Here is a 21,059-nt window from a genome sequence, read left to right as displayed (position 1 = left end):
TGCATTCGACGCGTTGTAGTTGTGGTGCGAAACATCTATAGTACATAGGTCTATCAGCATCTTTTCCCTAGACTAGTCTATCTTAAAAATTTTATATATCAAATATTTTGAAATGGAAAGAATATTTTGTATAGATATGTAGATAAAGATGATTGTCAAACTTTCATCCTGAATTCCCGATGCGAGAATAGGTCAGAAATTGCAATGAATCACTTCGATTTTTCTGAATCACTACTCTAGAAATGAATTTACTGCAAACTAAAAGGCACCCTACAGTACCAGAAAACTATTTGTCGTCATTTAGCCTCGAAACGTCCAAAAAAAGGGTCAGAAACATAAAGTGATTGAGAGATGCATGGGTCCCCGTCCCCTCAAAATTCACCCTCGATTATTCCTGCACAGCTGCACTGCAAGACTTATTTTGTTTGTTTTTGGTGCACTACATCGGCATCGAAACAACAAAGAACATCTTAGCAGGTCTGTTTGCCGAAAGTGTAGCACCAGAAAGCGACCTACTCCATTTTCAAAACTGCTAAGAAACTTTTTCATTGCCGTTTGGCTGCTAATTCCAGTTAGTCTATTCTAACGGGATATCAAACTTTTTCGGACTTCCCACCGACCACTGGTGGCCTATCACGACGATTCTAGCCTATGTTTGCAATCACTTCTTGCGTTGAAGTATAATTGTATCACGAGAATATTATACAAAATGTTCAGTCCCAGCATAGAACATAAATAATAGCGTACAACTCTTTTTTTTAAGATTATATCGAAAACATCTAGACCCCTAATTCGATTTTGATGATCAATGATGATATAGTAATCATTATGACTAACTTGTGTTTTACAGAATCATTCTAAGTTCTTAAAGTAGTAGCAGCTAGTTCTTAGAGTAGGGAATATTTATACTCCACAATCTCGGCCACGACACCTCTCTTGTCATTCAGATAAGTTGTGCTACACATAATGGAGAGCAAGGGAGAGTTCAAGCTTAGTGAAGTGATTGTGATTTGCTAATTGCAAGATTAAGGACTCTATTAGTACTTAGGGAGTAGCAAGTGTGCATCCACCTTCCTCATTAGGTCTGTTTAGGTCAAGTGAGAGTTTGTGCTTGTTACTCCTAGTCATCGGCGTCATCTAGACAACTTTGTGGCGTGAAGAGCTTTCGTGATCTCTCGGTGGCGATTGTGAGGACCCAAGTTATGGTGTAAACGGTTGTAGGTGGTTCACGGTGCCAGAGTGGCAAATATTCAACCCGTAGAGAGCACTTGGTCCTTGCGCGGATCAAGAGAGAGCAATATAATATCTTGCAACATCACCATATTCCTAATCCTCTCTTTACTTTGAGTATTTACTACTTATACGTCTTTACATTACTAAAATTGTCATGCTGGTATAAGGTTGGAACTATGTTGCAAAACTTAGTGCGGTAGGCTAGAAACACTATTAGGCACAAGGAGTGAAATGTGCTAACCGACAGGTTTTAATCTCACGAGAATTTTAGATTAGTCCAATGCACCTGCCCTCTTAAACATCTTGATCCTTTCAATTGGTATTAGAGTCTCCTGCTCATTGGATTAAGCTTTACCGCCTATAGAAAAGATGTTTGACGGAAATAGACCCCTCTCGTGTGCAGGGGTTATGATTTTTCTTATTAGAAATTGGAATATTTGTATGGGGACATACCTAAAGGCCATAGATATTAGAGTGTTTAGAACCACCACAGAAGGACTGATCCATGTTGGTTGAGAGAATGACACGTGGATTGGGCTGAGCAAGCGAGGCGAAGTCCTCGCACTGCCGGATTCAGTTCTGATAGTAATACCGAGTTTAGACCTAGTAGTGATCTATCACTACGCTAGATTTCATAATCACCGTTGTATTTGAGACCTCAACGTTAACATTCCCTCACACACACATACCAAATGAGCGACGCAACACATGGGACTATACAGTTGGCGTTATTTTTAACTACACAATTTTGAATCTGATATTATATATATTTGACACTCGAAATGACCCAAAATGACAAAAAAAGTTTAACTACAAAGTTATAGATTTCGTCGACTACTATAACTTTGATGTTGAATTCATTTCCATTCAATATTATTAATCATCTCAAATCTGATCTCAGAACTTATATTATATATTGGACATGTAAACCATCTCAAATAAATAAGTTGTCAACTAATATTAAATTTAAAAATTAACTTCATAAACACATGCATGTCTTAGGAAATATTTGCTAGTTACTCCCTCCATCCCAAATTGTAAGTCATTCCAAGAATCTTGGAGAGTCAAATTTTTCTAAGTTTGACCAAATTTATATTATAAAATAATAATTATTATGGTACTAACTAAGTATCATTATATTCTTTCTAAATTATATTTTCATAGTATACTCACTTTACGTTACAAATCTTAGTATTTTTCTCTATAATTTTAGTCAAACGTGAAAATACTTTGACCCTCTAAGATTCTTGGAATGACTTATAATTTGGGATGGAGGGAGTACATTGAATCCTCTCTCTCTGTCTTTTTTTTAACTGTCGCTCTCACTTCTCAAAATATCAAACATACTCAATTTTAATCCAATATATAAAAAATAATAATATTTATAATAGTTAATATTATTAAATATAGATCATTGAATCTAGATTTTTTTAATAAACTTATTTGAAGACCTAGCTGTTTCTAATATTTTTATAAATCTAGTTAAACTTTAAAAAAAGTTAGAAAACGCTTTTATTTATCAAGGATGCATGGGCAGCTGCAGCAGCTGCCTTCACGCCCACACGTCGATGTCGATGTGGACGGGCGGATGATGCGCCACTGCTCGTCGCGACTTGCCTGCGCGTTCTATCTAGCGGACGCGCCCTTCTCTGTTGGCCACTTCGCCTCCCGTCGCGCCCGCGCGCGCGCGTCGTTGTAGTACAGCTCGTGCTGTACGTCATCGGTCCTTGTGGCGTTTAAAAACACACACAGAAACATGTACACCCTTCCTCTTGGCGCACTAGCTACTCCCATACACTATTATAATCCAGCTCCAGAAATAACCTAGGACAGACTTATACTATAAAATTTTGGCAAACCAATAGCAATATAAGCTAACAAATTTCATAAGTTGCTTTGGCAACATAATAATTTGACCAATATTAAAGTTTTCAGCATATATTTTTCACATCAAAATTAGAGAAGTTAGTTCCTTAAATTAAGAGAAGCCATACATCCTAATACTAATAGTTCTAAACTGACTTCACCAAATCATTTGATCATTCATCCTTAATCAAATTTTAAACAATTAACTATGTGAAAAGGGCAAATGAAAAATGAAGATACGTTCTTGAGAAAGACGACCAGAAAGTCAAAAGTCTGAGAATAGCGAGAAACGTGAAAAAGGTCGATCGTACTCTTATTGCGTTTGGTGGGCTGTGATTTTCTATATGGGCTGAACCACACATGATGGTCTAAGACGTCTAAGTTGTCTTCAACCTCCATCGGATACTCTAGAAGCCTCTTTTTATTTTACATTAATGTCTAAAATTTTTATAGAGTACCAGATCAGCCCAAACCTAGGGCGGCCGCCCTGGCTCGCCCTAGTGGTGGATCCACCGTAGCATCGGAGGCCGATCGACCCAAAACATCGAAAATGACCAGGACTACTACAGTGACAGCATCAGGAGAATCTGGAGGTTGCTGGTTTACTTAGTTTGGAAGCACACCGTCACACGGTGAGACTGAATTGAAGATGGCTGGTAATGATGAGTCTAATGAGGACGACATGCATGCCGTGGACGCACGATCGACAACACAGCTTCGAATTCGTCGGACGATGCCTCCCTCAACGGCTGAACGAGGAACGGCGATCCCAATCCGCCCTCGACAGATCGCCATCCGCCGGCGCGCGCGACGACTTATTAGCCACCGGACACCCAATCTCTTGCCGACCATGTCTCACGAATCCAAAACCCTACCTGTGTTGCCGTCTGCGATCGACAGGGACACGCCGCACCACACGCGTGACATCCAGGGCATCGCTGACTTACAGCTCGTCATGAATATTTTGTGCTGATTAGTGTCATGAGAAGTGGGTGTGATGTTTACTACTCCTATGTCAAGTGTCAGATGCAACTGGCATTGGAGTAAAAGCCGTACTGTCGATTGCATCTTACACTAGCTCGATAAAACATCTGTCATATCAGTATGTGTGCGAGTGTTTTTCATTTGTCCAAATAAGAATATATCTCATAAAATCATTGGCAATAAGCAGTAAAACAAGCAAGCAAAATGCCCCAAAATCGACTCTAGTTTCCCGCGATTATTCCTTTCCTGAGTGGCCCCTGCTAAGTTATGAATCTCTTTTATTTGGTCTCACAAGCTTTGAATCTCTTGCCTGATTGCCCAGTTATACCATGCGCATGATCGAGCCAACATTCCCGGCCCTTTCCTTTTAATATATATGCAATACACTAGCTAGCTCTGGTGAGGGATCGATCAGGAAAGGTATACCTTGTAACTACATGCATGCTTCATGCCCCGTCCCATTATTATGGCGATTCATTCCCTTCATAATTTACAATAGATTTGCTTTTTGTGCTGACTGTTGCCATCTGTATGTTTAAAATTTAGCACATATATAGGAGAAGGTTCCCCATTCATCTTTAAATATTTATATTTAATTAGCACATAGGAGAAGGTTCCCATTCATCTTTAAATATTTTTTCTCTGTATTTTTAACAAAGTGTTTGCTTTGCTGATTAGGCTGGACCTCTAAATTGTTCTTGTTCTAGGCTTCTAGCCTTCTTTCTAGCTACACAGTTCTCTATACAATACATCGCTGGGCACCGGCCTTTTGCAGCATGGAAGCTACCTCAAAAAGAAAATACACTGCTCTCTATACTTTTCTTTGTCAGGGAACAATGAAGCGAGCCACTTATTAAATTGTTATGCTTTTCGTCACTGTGTAGAATTTTCAGACCAGAAGAGGACGGACACTCTTTGGTGTGTGCTCAACTAGCAGCAGAATGATCGTCTGAATATGTGAGAGTAAGGACTGTGGTCTTTGTGGACTGTGGGTGGGTGCACATCATGCAGTTGTAGTCTCATTAGACAAGCGATGAGTGCAAACCATCATGAAATGGTTTTTGTGCTACTGATTCACTTGTGGTTTAGGGTCTATTTGATCCAAAGAGCTCATAGTTAGCTGCTGGCTAGTTCATTTAGATCTAGAGAGATGTAATATCTAGCTAATTGTTAGCAGTGGCGAAGCTAGAGTAAATTAGAGGGAGGTGCACTTAGTTTGTGGGTGCATAGACATCTTCCATGGAGGATGTATATATGATGAAATTTTAGACCTAATCATTGTTTTTATAATTTTTGGATGATGCATTTGCACCCCGTAATAATTCACAAATAGCTTCGCCGCTGATTGTTAGTTGAATATCCAGCTAACAGTTATCTTACTAGTTGATCCAAACTAGCTAATAGCAGTTAATAGTTAGCTAGCTAATATTAGCTACGAACTATTAAGTAACTAACTATTAGCAGCTAATGTATCCAACTAGTACCTTACCCAAAGGTTTTTATTTATTACTATAACATTTATTTCTCATAACTTTGTATGAAAAATATATACCATGTATGCAAAGATATATTAAAACATATCATATATGATATAACAGATGGTAACATTGCGACGATAGTTCATTATTCAGAGTTTTTCCAACTAACGTCCGAACATCAAATTAGTTCGTCACAAATTAAATTTGGACCAATTTCGTGGCCAATCGACCTTTTAGCTGAAGCGAGCCGGTAAGACTTTTGGTCATAGTTTTTCCCGGTCCAACCAGTGAACTGGTTTTCTTTATTGTACATATACTTTGGTGCAACCTCTGCAAATAGAAGATCCATGGATGGAACAGTAAAAGACCTTTCAGAGAGACTGGCAGTCAAGATAAGATGACGCCTGTGCCACCTCTAAAAAGACCTCTTGAAGCCCGCGGGTCCGAATCATGCAAGCTCACTTGCTTGTGCTAGGGTATAGTAGAGGGTGACTTTACACAGGGACCAGCACTTGCGTTATTTCCCAAATGCTAGCTGATGCTGTCCTGTATCATTCCATCATGTTATTATTTCATTTGTTCACAAATAGTACTAGTAATCTAGCAGGACGATAATAGTGAGTTTTCATACCTGATGTATAGACTAATAACAGGCACTTGGAAATTCCATTGCTGATGATGTCCTATCAGAGTCGGAGATAATTTTGACAAGAGAGTCAGAGATAATTCAAAGTGGGGTTCATACCAGCTGATCATTTTCTAGCTAGCTTTGAATAAGTGAACTGAATTAAACAATGGCAGGATAATTTGGGATGAGAAAAGCAGTAGGCTTAGCTGCACTGCATAGTTTTTGCTGGATATGATCAAAAGGAGCCAGCAGCCGGCCGGCGTCAGTGCCATGCTGATGGGGATCCGATGGTGCAGATGCCTCGCTCCCTCCCAAAGTGCTCCGATCCATCTGGGTGGGTCATGCACCCGACCGAGAGCAGCCTGCCCAAGTCAAGCACTTCTGGTCTTCGATTCATACCTGGAAATGGCCAAGAAGCTAGCTAGAGTGGGCTCCTCGCCTGCGTCATCTGCTCTAGCTAAACCATTATTTGTGGCCTTGACACGGGTGCTAAGCTGAGAAAGCCATTGCTTTATTATTGCTTTGATAATAATACTGGTGGGTCGAGTCATGCATGCACACTCATCAGTAGCAGTAGGAGCATATAGTAGATATAAAGGCAGAAATTGTTTCTTTGTGCTTCCAGTGTCCCTTGGAAGACAACATGTCTGACTGGGACCAGGGTATGTAGGTGACCAGCCATAATTCTGAAGAATACCGGAAACCAGCAAAAACTTCTGAAATTTTCGAACGAAACCTGCTCAAAAAATACAGATTTACCTTCATTTTTATCGTCATGGACCAAAGCTAGAGAGGCGTCAACAGATTCTGTTATTGCAACAATTGTCAGACCCATAATGTACTGTAACCTTAGCAGTTATGAAGTGTTTTGTTAGAAGAATCAACTCATTCTAGGTGAGGTGATGCATTATAAGTTCATTCCCTAGTAAAATGATTTTAATTCCTTGTACTCGTACTAACTACTAGCTTGTGAAGAATAATGTGATGTTAGATCAACTTATTCTGAGGGGGCGTTTGATAGTAAAATGACTTTATTCCTCGAACTCGTACTCATACTAACTTTTAACTTGTGAAGAATAAGGTGATGATAGATCAACTTATTTGTCATGGGCACTAGACTTAATTTCCTAGCGCTGTGGCGCCAGGGAGAGACCCCTTTGTTAGCCTCCTCTAACATTTTTGCACATAGCGCACCGTAATATGCTTTTTTGAAGAACACTGTTTTCTTATGATCCTCGTAATATGCTTTTTTTTTAAGAATTACATAGTACAACATAGACATATAATCTTATTAGCAAGCTATAGGTAACCATATGAACCCTTTGTTTCCTCCTCCTGTTTCATGTTTGAATCTAAACTACCACCGTACGTGGTAAAGCATCACTAGCATTTGGTCAGGACTCAGGAGAGAGAGAGGTGGTGTAGAATGTATGGATAGTTGAGCACCAACTACTATCCTGACAGTGACAGCAGTGATGATAAGATGGAGACAGTGTTTCTGTTTTTTGACTGAGAAATCACCCAGGCAGTGCCCACTTTGCATTGCGTGGGAGATTTGGCGTCTGGTGGAGGATGGCGCAGACGAGAACGAGAAGTACGCACATCGGGGCCCAATATGGGCCAGGCTGCCAGGGTGTGTGTGCTCTTTGTTGCAGCAAGTGAAAAAGAAGCGCTAGCTCTTGTTAAAGTGCATGCTAGCTAGGAAGAGAAAGTGATGCATCATCACAATTCGTTCGCAAAAGGACAAGGCAGGGCCAGGTGCATCACACTCTAGCTTGATTGGTGTCCCTGCAGAGTTTGGAAGGGTTCGTTGAATTCAAAAGGTATATAGCATGGCCACAAAAGATGTTTTCGTCAAAAAAGAGTAGTCGTCACATCACTGTCCGACGATAGAAGCACTTGATGTCACTTGCTAGCTTGTTTGTGCATGAGCAACTAATATAATGCTCACTTAACTATGATAATTAATCAAAAGGCATTGCTCAGTTAACAGGAACTTCACTTGTGAACAAAAGTTGTGACTAATAACTTGTCTCTATTGGCTAGCTAATTAATGATCAGTTCAGTAAAGACTACTAACTTATTAACTTGAAGTAGTAGTGGTTTCAGAAAACACGCCGATCGAATCAGTTGGTGTGCAAGTGCAACCAACTTCACACAGTTTTTATGTAGATGCACGCATGGATTGCTGGTTACTCTACTCCTGCGCTTCTTTCAGCTAGCTAGCTATAGGTTGTCGGCACGACAAGTTTCATGCAAAGATTCAGCTCATACGGTTGAGCAGGACAGAAATGTATATCTTTGCATCACGCCTGAGTTAAAGGCTGTTTGAAAGCTGACGTGCGCACGGCTACCTCTGTGCATGTAGATTTGAAATATTTTATTCATTTCTGTGTTGACTTGTGTGTAGTCATTAGCGGTTTAATAAAAAAGAATCAAATGTCTGACTAGGATTCACATGCATTTTCATGTCCTGATACGCGCAATGGCTTGTGAAGAATGACACGTAATCACCTTTTTCATATTCTCTAATTAGGCCTTGTTTAGTTCATAAAAAATTTTGGTTTTGGCTACTATAGCATTTTCGTTTGTATTTAACAAATTTTATCCAATCATAGACTAACTATGCTAAAAGATTTGTTCTCGTAAATTACAGACAAACTATGTAATTAGATTTTATTTTTATCTATATTTAATGCTTCATGCATACGTCCAAAGATTCGATGTTACGGATAATTTTGAAAATTTTTGAGAAATTTTAGGAACTGAACAAGGCCTAAAGTGAAGTGTAGCTAGCTGCAACCCTATTTGGAACTATTTGCTTTTTATGAGTTTATTTGACAAGCCAGTTTTTCTCCAAATGGCCACAGTGCCACACAAAACTGCTTGATCTAATAGCTCATGGCAGATGTTTGGCACCATGGCTTGTATACTATTTTTTCATAATCACTGACATACATGCCCTAATAACAGTGACCATAACATAGGATATGACCATTTGGTGCACTGGTAAAACCCGAGATTGGGACTTAAATATACATGGAGGAGGAGGGCCACCGCTGAGCCAAATTTAGGTCGAGTATAATCTCGATCATCGGGGCCCTACTGCCGTGCCAAATTGTGGAGGTTGAGAGAGAGAGAGAACACAAATGGAAAGGGAGGGTGTAGGAGAACAGAGGGGAGGTGGGGCAGGTGGGAAGAGAGGTTTAGCAGAGGCCGACAGAGGGTGTGGGGGAGAGTGGAGCAAGTTAATTAGGCGAGAAGCCAATAAAGAGATTGTTTCATAGCTTATAGATTATATGCAGATTGCATGTTATGTTGGCGAAGCACTATTAAAAAAACCAGAATAAATATGTTTGGTTCAGCTTCTACTTTCTTTTAGGGGAAGAAATCCGATAATAAGGAGAATTAAAATGGGTTTATATACTCCTTCTTCAAATATAAGGTACTTTTGTTTGTCTAAAATTAAACTAATATGAAATTGATCAATTTTATAGAAAAGAACAAAAATACTTACAAAATTAAATTAGCATTATTAGATACATTATAAAATATAGTTTCCTAATTCGCTCTTTGATGTGGTAGGTATTAATACCCCTATCTATGAAACTCTCCATAAACTTTGACAAATTTAGAATATTAAGACAACTCAAATAAACGGAATTCATAAAATGGTGCCATGGATGTGTTTTACCTACGAATAAACAAAATTTGTAAAAACGGTGTCATGTGCCTCTCTTTTCTTTCTTCCTTTTGTTTTTCTTTTTGCATCTAGTATCCCATATTTCCCCCGTCTCTTCCTTCTTGCTGAATACTATCATCCATTGCAGGAAAAAAACAAAATTGGAGTGTCTTTAACATGTCTAGCTCCATATTATTTTTGTTCATAATTATATTTACTGAGTTATAGTAAAGTTGAGTGAGACTTTATTTTAGTGGAGTCAAGTTAATTAAATTATAAGTTAAAGTGTGTTTTTTTGTAATTTTAAGCAGAGATGGCGTAGCTAAAACTTATAGGTGTTCAATTCCTCAAACGTACTAGAATTGCACAACACCTTAATCTAAATACTAAATACTTATAGAACCCAAGATCTTTTATTACACCCTCCATTCCAAATTGTAAAATGTTTTTGTCTTCTCAAAATACTATCTATAAAATGCCTTATAATTTAAAACAGTGAGAGGCTCGAGCTGGAAGAAGAAAGATCCCCCCCCCAATGTCAAAATACAAAAATAAAAATCAACAATGCATCAAACTCTAACAATTATTGACAATCATCCTCCTCTGTATCAAGAGAAACCGTATTAAGTAAATCTCTAAATCTATGTATAAGTTTTGAAGCCCTTGCATTTTGAAAAGAACTTAAGGTTGTATGCATCTTCAAAAAGTTCGGCGCCGAGAGACAATAAAAAAATCCAGGTGCTTGATAGAAACCTCCCCTCCCCGTCCCCCAAAATACTTTGTTCTCCTGTATATTTTTTCCCCCTGCGAGCAAAGACAGTATTTCATTTCTAGCATAAATTGGGATCACGATCATTTTGAAAGAGTTGCAAGTTTGCAGCTAGGCAATTGAATGAACAATAATTCTCGAATACACAAAAAAATTGTATATCATTGTAGTAGAAGAGTTTAAACAAACATACATACAATACGTTTCTATCGAGCGCTGAAAGAGGTCAACCTAACACAGCTATAGCTGAACCATCCTAACAACAGACCTCTTGTTTCAACCGAAAGAATAATGGAAGCACATACATACTTAAGATGCATGATATGCTCTATTTAGTGGCTCCTCCATGCACAGAGAGGTGGTGTGGAGTGGAGTCAATATGAAATGATCGAAGAGGTTGCTGCGGCCTCTGGTTTAATGGAAACGGAAAGTGAAAAGAACCGAACCGAGTTCCTGATGATTAGTGGTCGGTCGACGCGATGCGATCTGCACCCCACAACTTGCTCTGCTTCTCCTTCTCCATCTCCACGACCAGCGACTGCTGCTCCAAATTATTGCGTCAGCATTCACGCTACGCCGCACGTTTGCAGTCAGTTCCGGCCATAATGCCACACGTGCGTGCGTGCGTGTATCATGCAGTGGCACGTGGCAGAGAGAGAGAGGTCAATTTCAGTTCAGAACGAAACTAAGGTCTTGTTTAGTTCACCCCGAAATTCAAAAAGTTTTCAAGATTTCCTACCACATCGAATCTTGCGGCACATGCATGAAGCATTAAATATAGACAAAAATAAAAACTAATCATACAGTTTGACTGTAAATCGTGAGATGAATCTTTTGACCTTAGTTAGTCTATGATTGGACAATATTTACCACAAACAAACGAAATTGCTACAGTAACGAAATCCAAAAATTTTTCACATCTAAACAAGGCCTAAAGAAGCATGCGAGGTCAGGCAAAGCAAAGCAAGCAAGCAGAGTAGCCATTTAGCCAAGTACAAGATGGGGGCCAGTGAGGAGGCCACCGTGAAATGTAAACGGAATGGACTAGCTAAGGTTTCCTTATTCAGAAAAGGAAATGTATACTCAAGAACCTGGAGACCCAAGTAGGAGTACATATCTTATTATGCATGTAATAAAAGTATTAAAACAAAACAAAGTGGCGTAATCCGGCTGGAAGCTGCTAATTTAATCAGTCGCGAGTGTGAACTTAAGCTGTAAAAACCAAGACAAAAGGCAAGTAAGAATAAAACTGGGCGGTCACGAATCCCATCCAGGACGTGTAGTGTGTCTGGTGCTCTACCGACCTCGCTCATCCCCAAAACCAGCGACGGCGGATTAAGCTAAGCTAAGCTAAGCTAAGCACGGATCCACCACAATGACAAATTAACCAAAAGTTTACTCCTATCCTATATGAACTGACAAATTTGCGCTTTTGAGCGAGGCGGCGGCAGCAGCAGCCGGCTGCAGTTGGCCAACAGAACAGGCAAAGGACTCAGAAAGCATGCTTGTGCTATGGAAAATCGACTAGGAGGAGGACTCAGAAAGCATGCGTGTGCTATGGTGTGTCCCCTTTCTAGTTTCTAGTATATACGTACTGTGTCTGTGTGTCAATGAATTGGATGAAACACGAGGCAATACGCATCTGCTGCCGCGTGTGTAGTCACTCACTGATGAACTCACCTGGAATGCACGTACGACACGAGGGCTTGACACGTTGGGTGCGTTGGTTATTATTAGTTAACTGAATCCAGAGCATTCCAGCCAGCGGTTTTGGCGAGCTTAGCTCCTAGCTAGTTGTGCTCTGCTGCCGCCATAACCATGACCATATAAACGTGTGAAAGTGAAACAGTTACGCGGCTGCTTGAGAGGAGAGGAGGACGTTTGGAATTGCTTGGCTCGGACGACCGCCGACCTTGCCCTCCCTCGCTTTCCCTTTCCATTCCAGCCTCCTCCCTGTCCGTGTCGTCTCTGTCTATATAAACGCCATCGCCCCGCGGCTTCTCACACCCTCTCCTCCTCCTCCTCCTCCTCTCTCTCTCTCTCTCTCGATCAATCGCCTCCTCTCTTCAATTCATTCCTCGTCGGCAAGGCAACTTGAAGCAGCCTCCCCTTTCATTCAGGCCCACCAGCCCTTAATCTGGCTGGCGCTGGTAGTAGCTTGATCTAGCTAGCTTAGCAGCTAGGCTCTGACCCTGATAATGATCTTGGACTCCAGCAGCTGCTTCTTCATCATCGCCCACGCGCTGGTTCTCCACACTAGGAAGAGCTTTTATTTCTGGATTTTCCACATCTTCAACAGATATCCCCTCCTCCTCCTCCTCCATTGCCACTGATTAATTTCTAATACAACAGTCTGCGTATACATCTGCTCATCATCTGCCTGAAATATTTACTTTGGCAGTTGACATTATATATATTTCGCCTCAGTTAGTGTTGGATCGATCGGCACCATTTGCTTCTTCTTCTTCTTCCTGTCCTCGATTGCGTCTTCCCATCTTCCATCTCTTTCTTGTGTTCCTGCCTGGATAGTGGATACCCTTGCAAGTGTGTGCATTCATATCATCGCTTCGCTGCCATGGGAACCATGACTCTGCCGCCCGGCTTCCGGTTCCACCCGACGGACGACGAGCTGGTGGGCTACTACCTCAAGAGGAAAGTGGACAACCTCAAGATCGAGCTCGAGGTCATCCCCGTCATTGATCTCTACAAATCCGAGCCATGGGAACTACCAGGTGTGTGTGACTGTGTGTACATACTTATTACATATTTTCATACATGCGTGCGTGCGTGCCAAAAAAAAAAAAAGAAAGGGCAATCAAACCCTTTGACTTACTACTAGATGTTTTAGTTGTAGCCTCCGGTCCTATATTGTGGTATTGACCTCCCAGAAACAAGTGAAAACACAAGAGTAAAATGGTTGAAATTAACACAAAAGGGTATCGAACATGTTCGACGACGAATGTCACTTGCTATTATATTGCTAGAGATCAGTAGAATAGAAAAAAAAAATGGCACCTTTCTCCCCAGGCATCTGCCCTTTTTCTCCCTAGGCCGGTTGCAGATAATAAGTCCTTGTATAGCCTTTTCAAAAGAAGAAACATGTTGCTCAGAACAGAAATGCCATGTTCTCATTCTTAGCACAATTTGATTTACTTACCGAATCGGTTCTTTTTTTTACTCAAAGTCTGTACAGTAGCAACTGATTCCTGTTTATTCCATGGGTTGATTATATTGTGTAATCGCAGAGAAGTCTTTCCTGCCGAAACGAGACCTGGAATGGTTCTTCTTCTGCCCCCGGGACCGCAAGTACCCCAACGGCTCCCGCACCAACCGCGCCACGACGACGGGGTACTGGAAGGCCACCGGCAAGGACCGCCGCATCGCCTGCGACGGCGGCGTCTACGGCCTCCGCAAGACGCTCGTCTTCTACCGCGGCCGCGCCCCCGGCGGCGAGCGCACCGACTGGGTCATGCACGAGTACCGCCTCTGCCAGGACATCGCCCACGGCGCATGCAACTTCATCGTACGCCTCGCCCTCCCTCCTCCATCTCTTGTTTTTTTTTGCATCGATGCAGCAGGGCGTGAAAAAAAATGCATCGATCCCATCGATCAGTGCTGCTGCTCTCAACTGGTTGAAAATAATGAAACCTGCTGTAGGGTGCCTACGCGCTGTGCCGCGTGATCAAGCGGCACGAGCTGCAGGGCGGCGAGCCGCCGGCGGGCAGCAGGGCGAAAGGCGCCGCCGCCAGCAGCAGCAGCGGCAGCGCGAGAGGGCAGATGAGCAAGGTCTCCAGCAGCTCGTCCCTCGTCACCAGCGAGCAGCTCAGCGCGTCGTTCACGCCCTCCAACTCCAACAGTCCACCTCCTACTCTGGACGTGGGGATGTTCCAGTTCCAGGTACAAGCAGAACATTTCCTCCCCGCCTTCCTGTAACGTCAGTCTCAATAGAATTTTATTAAAGTTTTATGAACATTAGATATCCTGATATAGCACTATATTAATAAAGACAAAGATGATAAGTGTTTCGTAAAAATGAAATCTTCTGTACTATTTTCAAAATAAAAATATGTCAGAAACTAAGTCATAGAACTCCTACCGAGGATGATCTAATTAATATATAATCGTATGGCGCCGGTCTGATGGAATGGAATGCACTGATATGATTCTGCAGAGCCCCGTTGGCGTTGGGTACGCCGGCGTGACGGCGACGGCCACCACCGGCACAGGGGGGCTGCCGTGGAGCCCACTGCCTCCGCCCCTGCTCCTGTCGTCGTCTCCCCACGACACGTTTTTCATCGGCGACGACTTCCCCGCCACGGCCGCGGACGAGTCGCGTTCGCACGCGCACTTGTTCGGCGGCGACATCATGGGGCTGGGCAGCATCTCGGAGCACGAGCTGAAATGGGACAGCTTCCCAAATACATTCTCGAGTGGTAGGTGTATACCTTGTTCGGCTTGATCGTGACCGCCGCCGACGAATGTGAATGACGGCGGCCTGTGTGTGTGTGTCTGAACGTCTGCAGGTGCCGACACGTGGAACACGGCGGCGGTGGCGGCGAGCCCGACGATGCTGTGCCGGCAGGCCAGCGACGGCATCGAGGACCTGGCGGCCATCTTCTTCCCGGACGACAACAGGATCGTCTTCTGATGTCAACGGAGCAGTGCTCTGTCTGCAGCACCTGGTTTTCAGTTGCATGCTCCTGAAGATGTGTGGCATGCATGTGAAGCGACTGTGGGAAATAATCAAGGCTCTCGATCAGTGACCTGCTCTCTCTTAGAACTGGCGGTATATTTTTCAGCCAACGAAGGGGAGATACTAGCATATATATACATAGTATATGTCTACATTCTGAGTTTTACAAGCTGGTAATTAAGGTTAAGATAAAAAGGATGTTGGGAATTACTGGTGTTGGTTGCTACGGAGTGATGCCATCTTTTATTGCGGTCTTCTCTGTAGCACTGGTGCTGTGTACCGTGTCATCACTTTTCTAATGCGTGTGTCACTTTCCACCTAGTACTAGTACTTCTGTGCTTGACCTGTCCTGTGCTGTGTACGACAATGCAATATTGCACTGCTTTGTAGCCTTACTTGTTAACCATTCTTAATTACATGTCATTTCGTATTCAGTACATGTTGTTTGTGCTGCGTTCACAATTGGGATGTATTATGCCCTCCAAAAAAAACATGGAATGCGTCAGGACTTCATCATCATGAAAAGATAGATCTGAACAACCATCGCGAAATAAAACTTGCTAATTGCCACATGAACTCATCTCCCCAGTACACTGAAAATTGAAAATGACAGCAAGCTCTGGCTCTACAAAGTGCTTGGGAAAAGGAAAAGATACAGTATAACGTTTGAGGTGGTAGCCAGCTGAAATAGCTTCATGAGCCGGTGAAAAGGAAGGAATGACTTCGCAGCCAAGGAGCCAATGACTAACCAATTACGTGACCATTCACCTCATGGAAACTGAATATTCCCATGAACTTGGACGACGACACGTAATTCAGTAGCAACGGTTCCTCCCCACGCAATGTGGTGTGCCTCGCCGTCGCCGGCCGGCCAGGAAACCTGCGAGCTGTTTCTAAGCTACTAAGCTGTACTCCTACCAAGGAGAAAAGGAACAAATTAAACACAAGACGGGGCAGGAGAAGCACTATTATTCAGTATTCACAACAGAAAGGGGATAGATGGGAGGAATCTGAATGAGCAGAGAAGAGGAAAACAGGTCACCGTCATTCCACGAATCTGACGGCGAAAGGAGACGAGGACGGCGAGCAGCCCTCGTCAGCAAGGGATTGTCAATCGCGAGTGCGCTCCTTTTTTTCAGCCTCCTCCGCACTTGTTGCACTTGCTAGCACCAACCTGCGAATGTTTGCGCTGGGGCAGCGGTGACTCAGAGAAGGGAGAAGGAATCCCTGTTTCTGTTATTAGTTTTGGCCCCTGTCTCTATCTCTCTATGTATCGAAGCCTGATGTCTTATAAATTGATGAAAACATCCGCGAGTCCGTTGGCTTGTATTATAAGCCATATTTTTTCTGTCAAGTATTTGTCTCTCACAATAAATCAACGAACAGTATTTTTAGCCATGATTTTTCTGACCAGCGAACAGGGTCGAGCGTTTTATGTATTGTATGTATTATTTGGGAAAGGATTTATATACGCAACGCTCGAGCATTTTATGCTCACCTAAATCTGATTTTTTTCCCTTCGTATCTTCATCCTCCTCTAATGTGACATGGTGTGGTAGGGTCTCTGCGGCCCACAGTCATGGTCGTAGAATTCTAGTAAGACCCTACCGCGCCCGCGAAAACCTTTCCCTTCCGTTTGCTCCACCGCCATCATGGCCATGGCCACTCCCACCCTAACGTGGCCTGGTCTCCTCCTCCGCTGCTCGCTCTGGAGGCATCACCGTCGCCTCTACCTTGTGGCCGCCTCTCCCACCTCCACCGCCTATCATGATTGCCTTCCTACAAATATTTTCTAAGTCCAACAATCCGTCAAAGATGGAGAAGGTAGGCAGAGGGAGAGGCGGAGATGGAGAAGAAGAGGAATCGAGCGTTACAAAACACTGACTGTTGAACAATATTTTCTCCTTGAAAAGGAAATAATATTTTTTTTAGTGGAAGGAGAAGGAAATAATAATATAGTCACGGCAAACATTCCGAGCCGAAAGAGGCTTTTACATATATGTCATTATAAAAGTTGGTAATTATCTATAAGCCATTAAAAAAATTGAGCTCTCATAGGTGCCACTGCTCTAAACTCTTTTGCCCTTCATGCAATTTCGGTCAGATTTAGCTCTAACATTGTCAAACTGCAAGTGTGAAAAGTCCAAAATACCCTCGAGGCTGAATATGTAATTACTTTTTTTGAGCATCTTAATGACCTCAAATGAAAAAAAACTTAGAACTACAAAGTTATGGATCTTGACAATATCTAAGTTTTGTATAAAAATTATTTTCATTGAATTCCATACAAAAATATATATGATTTGATATGATTAATATGTCTTAGAAAAAAATATATTTCTTTATACAAAATCAAATAAATTTTTGAGTTTTTTCATTTGAGATTTTTAAGATGCTCAAAAAATAATTGAATATTTAGACATGAGGATATTTTTTTACTTTTCATACCTGTAGTTTAACACCGTTAAAGTCAAATCTGACGGAAGTGTCGTAGAGGGTAAAAGAGTTTGAAGTAGTGGCACATGTGAAAGCTCAACTTTTCTAATGGCTTGTAGATAATTATCAACTTTTATAATGAGATACATGTAACAGCCTCCAACCAAAACCATCCATGGGCCGGCAGCCTGCCTGTTAGTCCTAGCCCAAGTTACGTGCTGCATCCTGGGCTCCTGGCCCATCATCACCCTCAGTCGACCACCGGCCGGCCAGCCCTTTGCCACCTGCGCTCATCCCGCAGCCCCGCCCGCCTCCATCTCCATCGTCGTCGTCTCCAATGACGGCAGCGGCAGCGGAGGTCGTGTCGCGCCGCCTGGGCGCGGCTGTGCGTGACCTCTCCGGCACGTGGTACGGGCGCCACATGGCCGCAGCCGAGCGCGCCATCCGCGCGCGCCTGCCCCTCGTCGACCTCGTCCTCGAGGTCCGCGACGCACGCGTGCCCGCCTCCTCGTCGTTCGAGCCTCTCCGCCGCCGCCGCGGGCCTCTGGAGCCAGACCGCCGCCGGGTGGTCCTTCTTAACAAGGCGGACCTGGCAGACCCGTCCGAGACTGAGGTAATCAGGCCCCGCCCAACCCTGCGCTGTCTGTGCGCTGCACATTGGGGAGAGTTGACGGCTGCTTCTGAATTCCGATGCCCAAGGTTGCTCGTGGTGGTGCAGGAGTGGGTGGCGTACATCAAGAAGCAGACGAGCTGCCCTTGCGTCGCGGTAAATTCTCACAGCAGGGAAAGCATCAAGGAGGTAGGCCACGGCCGGAAGTGCTGTTTGTAGTGGAGGGAGAAGTACATGGGTTTAGCAATTGGGTAGGTGATTCTGGGATTTCCTACATGGAGATGCATGTCTAACACGGGCGTTCTTTTGAAATCTATCATGTAGCTATTGAATGCTGTGCAAACAAGAATCAAGGAGATCAAGAATGGCGAGAACAATTGCACGGCAACTGCCCTCCTGGTCGGGATTCCAAACGTTGGGAAATCGGCCATTGTTAATGCGATGCATCAAATTGGGAGGATTGCGGCAGCAGGTGATATATGCAGGTCATTTGTTGCTGCTCTGTTATTTGTGTTGCATCTGTTTTGGTTCGCTTCTTGATGCTATATCCTATTGATTGTTGTCTATACAGAGAAGGGAAAACTGAAGCATGCGATTGTGAGCAGCCATCCTGGAGAAACTAGAGACATAAGTGGATACAAGGTAAGTTTGTATGTTCTAGGATGGATGAAATGAAAGTGCTGCTTTTCCAGATCACCTGGCGATTACAAGTTGGTATTTATGCTGCAGTGCTGTCTGCATCAACCAAGAGCTCAATTTATCATTTAAAGAACAACAAAACTGAAGAGTGATTCTTATAGAAATGGCAGTAGTGCATGTGTTTTTTCAGTTTCTAGTGTGTGCTCTAGGAGCTAGTTCAACATGTTTTGGCTCAGCAACTGTCTTCTGATTCTCAAATGTCATGTACATATTATCAAGACTTATTGATCTACAGGTTGCTAGTCATCCGAATATATATGTGTTGGACACTCCTGGTGTGCTGTCACCAAGATTTGCAAATGATGGTTCTGGCCCCAGACTAGCTTTGACTGGTACCAGTTACTTCAAAGTTTATGGCTTCACTTTAACTACATATTATCTGATGCATGCACATGCTTTTGCAGGAGCTATCAAGGACTCCTTGTTAGAGGAGTATGATATCGTACAGTTTCTTCTTGCAATTGTGAACTCAGGGAAGGAATATAGGAAGTGGGAGAAGTTGAATAAAGCAGGAGATACATTTTCTTGTGGCAAAACAATTACGTCCAGGGGCCACAACAATGAAGGGCAATATGCTTCAGATCACACACAGGTAAATGCAGTAAAGAGTTTAGAGCTCAGTCCCTAGTACTTGCAGCCTAGTTTCACTTTCATGCAATTTCTCACTGCTGATACAAGAAAGTTTATGTTTATCTAGTTTTTTTTCTGAGAAAGATTTATGGTTTTATCAGGAGTTTGCATTTTTTTTTCTTTTTATTTTTTTTTAAATCAACTGTATGCAGTACTAGCTGCTCTGTTGCCTTTATGCAGGATTTCGTCGTGAAAGTAGTCCGCCAAGTGCTTTTTGAGACTGTATCTTGTTTTAATGGCGATCTAGGACAGGTGGATGAGTTAAGAAGATTGATAGGCCACCAACTTGTAAACTTGCAGGAGGTTTTCAAGGTCTCGACTGAATCAAGTGAGGATATGTGTAAACCTATAGCTATGAAACTACTCAATCTGTATCGGACAGGAAGGCTTGGCCATTATACCTTAGAACATGTCCCAGATGTTAGGCAGGAAGTTGTTGCATAATTACGTACTGCCTAAAACATGTCCTATTTTTTACCTTAAAACAAGGATTATGCATGATTTGACCAGGATGCAACCCCTCCTAGCTCTAGGTTGCCCAGGGTGGATGAGGCGCGGGCACTAGTGTTCCAGTAAAGGCTAAAAAATGAATCAAGTATAGTGTATTATATATTAATAGTCTTGTACTTTGATTTGACTACTCTTCTGCATTAGTTTGACTAAATAGTCTTATAATTGAGAAGCACTCACATACATCAATGGTGGATTACAGTTGACTCCTGGGGAGAATACTGCTTCACTTCTTCAGGCAAATATTCACCTCACCTGTATCTACTGTCTTTCCTACAATATCCACACAAACATAAGATTACGATGCAAAAGGGGAAAATGCCAGTGATTTGTGAGTGTTGACCAGAGGTGCCACAACACATAGTCTCATCACGTCCGACGGACAAATTGCACTTAGCTACTTAAGCATGATTGGGGATGAGAGATGTCTGGAAGTCTGGTATTGTGTCAAGAAGACCTCGGCAATCACTTCCTGGGACCTAGCAATGGCTCCAGTCCTCATGATCTGTCCCCACGTGGGTGACGGGCTTAGGGCACTCACAATGCAGATTCTATCATAGAGTCTAAAGTTATTTATTACCTCGAACAATGTGGACTTGGAGTCTAAATAAGACTTGGAGTCTTATTTTTTCTACCTCTTTCTTCAATAAATATGCTGCCACATCAGCAAAATATCATAAATAATATGTAATTAAGTGTCTTGAACTCGGTGATAGAGTCTTGCATTGTGAGTGCCCTTAGGCCTTGTTTAGTTCCAAAAAATTTTAGAAAATTGACACTGTAACACTTTCGTTTGTATTTGACAAATATTGTCCAATTATAGACTAACTAAGCTCAAAAG

General features: G+C 42.5%; 2 protein-coding genes across 2 annotated transcripts; both read left to right on the top strand.

The window, feature by feature from the left end:
• On the top strand, positions 12,630-15,748 carry LOC8055613 (NAC domain-containing protein 71). Its single transcript, XM_002467412.2, has 5 exons — positions 12,630-13,372; positions 13,886-14,163; positions 14,298-14,537; positions 14,812-15,073; positions 15,164-15,748. The coding sequence occupies exons 1-5, from the start codon at positions 13,216-13,218 to the stop codon at positions 15,286-15,288; spliced, it is 1,062 nt and encodes a 353-aa protein (XP_002467457.1). The 5' UTR covers positions 12,630-13,215; the 3' UTR covers positions 15,289-15,748.
• On the top strand, positions 18,062-20,348 carry LOC8055612 (DAR GTPase 2, mitochondrial). Its single transcript, XM_002467411.2, has 7 exons — positions 18,062-18,382; positions 18,488-18,568; positions 18,704-18,851; positions 18,951-19,021; positions 19,314-19,410; positions 19,483-19,670; positions 19,889-20,348. Exons 1-7 carry the CDS (start codon positions 18,107-18,109, stop codon positions 20,150-20,152), a joined length of 1,125 nt encoding a protein of 374 aa, XP_002467456.1. The 5' UTR covers positions 18,062-18,106; the 3' UTR covers positions 20,153-20,348.

The sequence above is a fragment of the Sorghum bicolor genome, chromosome 1 (assembly GCF_000003195.3).
Source record: "Sorghum bicolor cultivar BTx623 chromosome 1, Sorghum_bicolor_NCBIv3, whole genome shotgun sequence".
Taxonomy (NCBI): domain Eukaryota; kingdom Viridiplantae; phylum Streptophyta; class Magnoliopsida; order Poales; family Poaceae; genus Sorghum; species Sorghum bicolor.
This window is presented reverse-complemented; position numbering and strand designations above follow the sequence as displayed.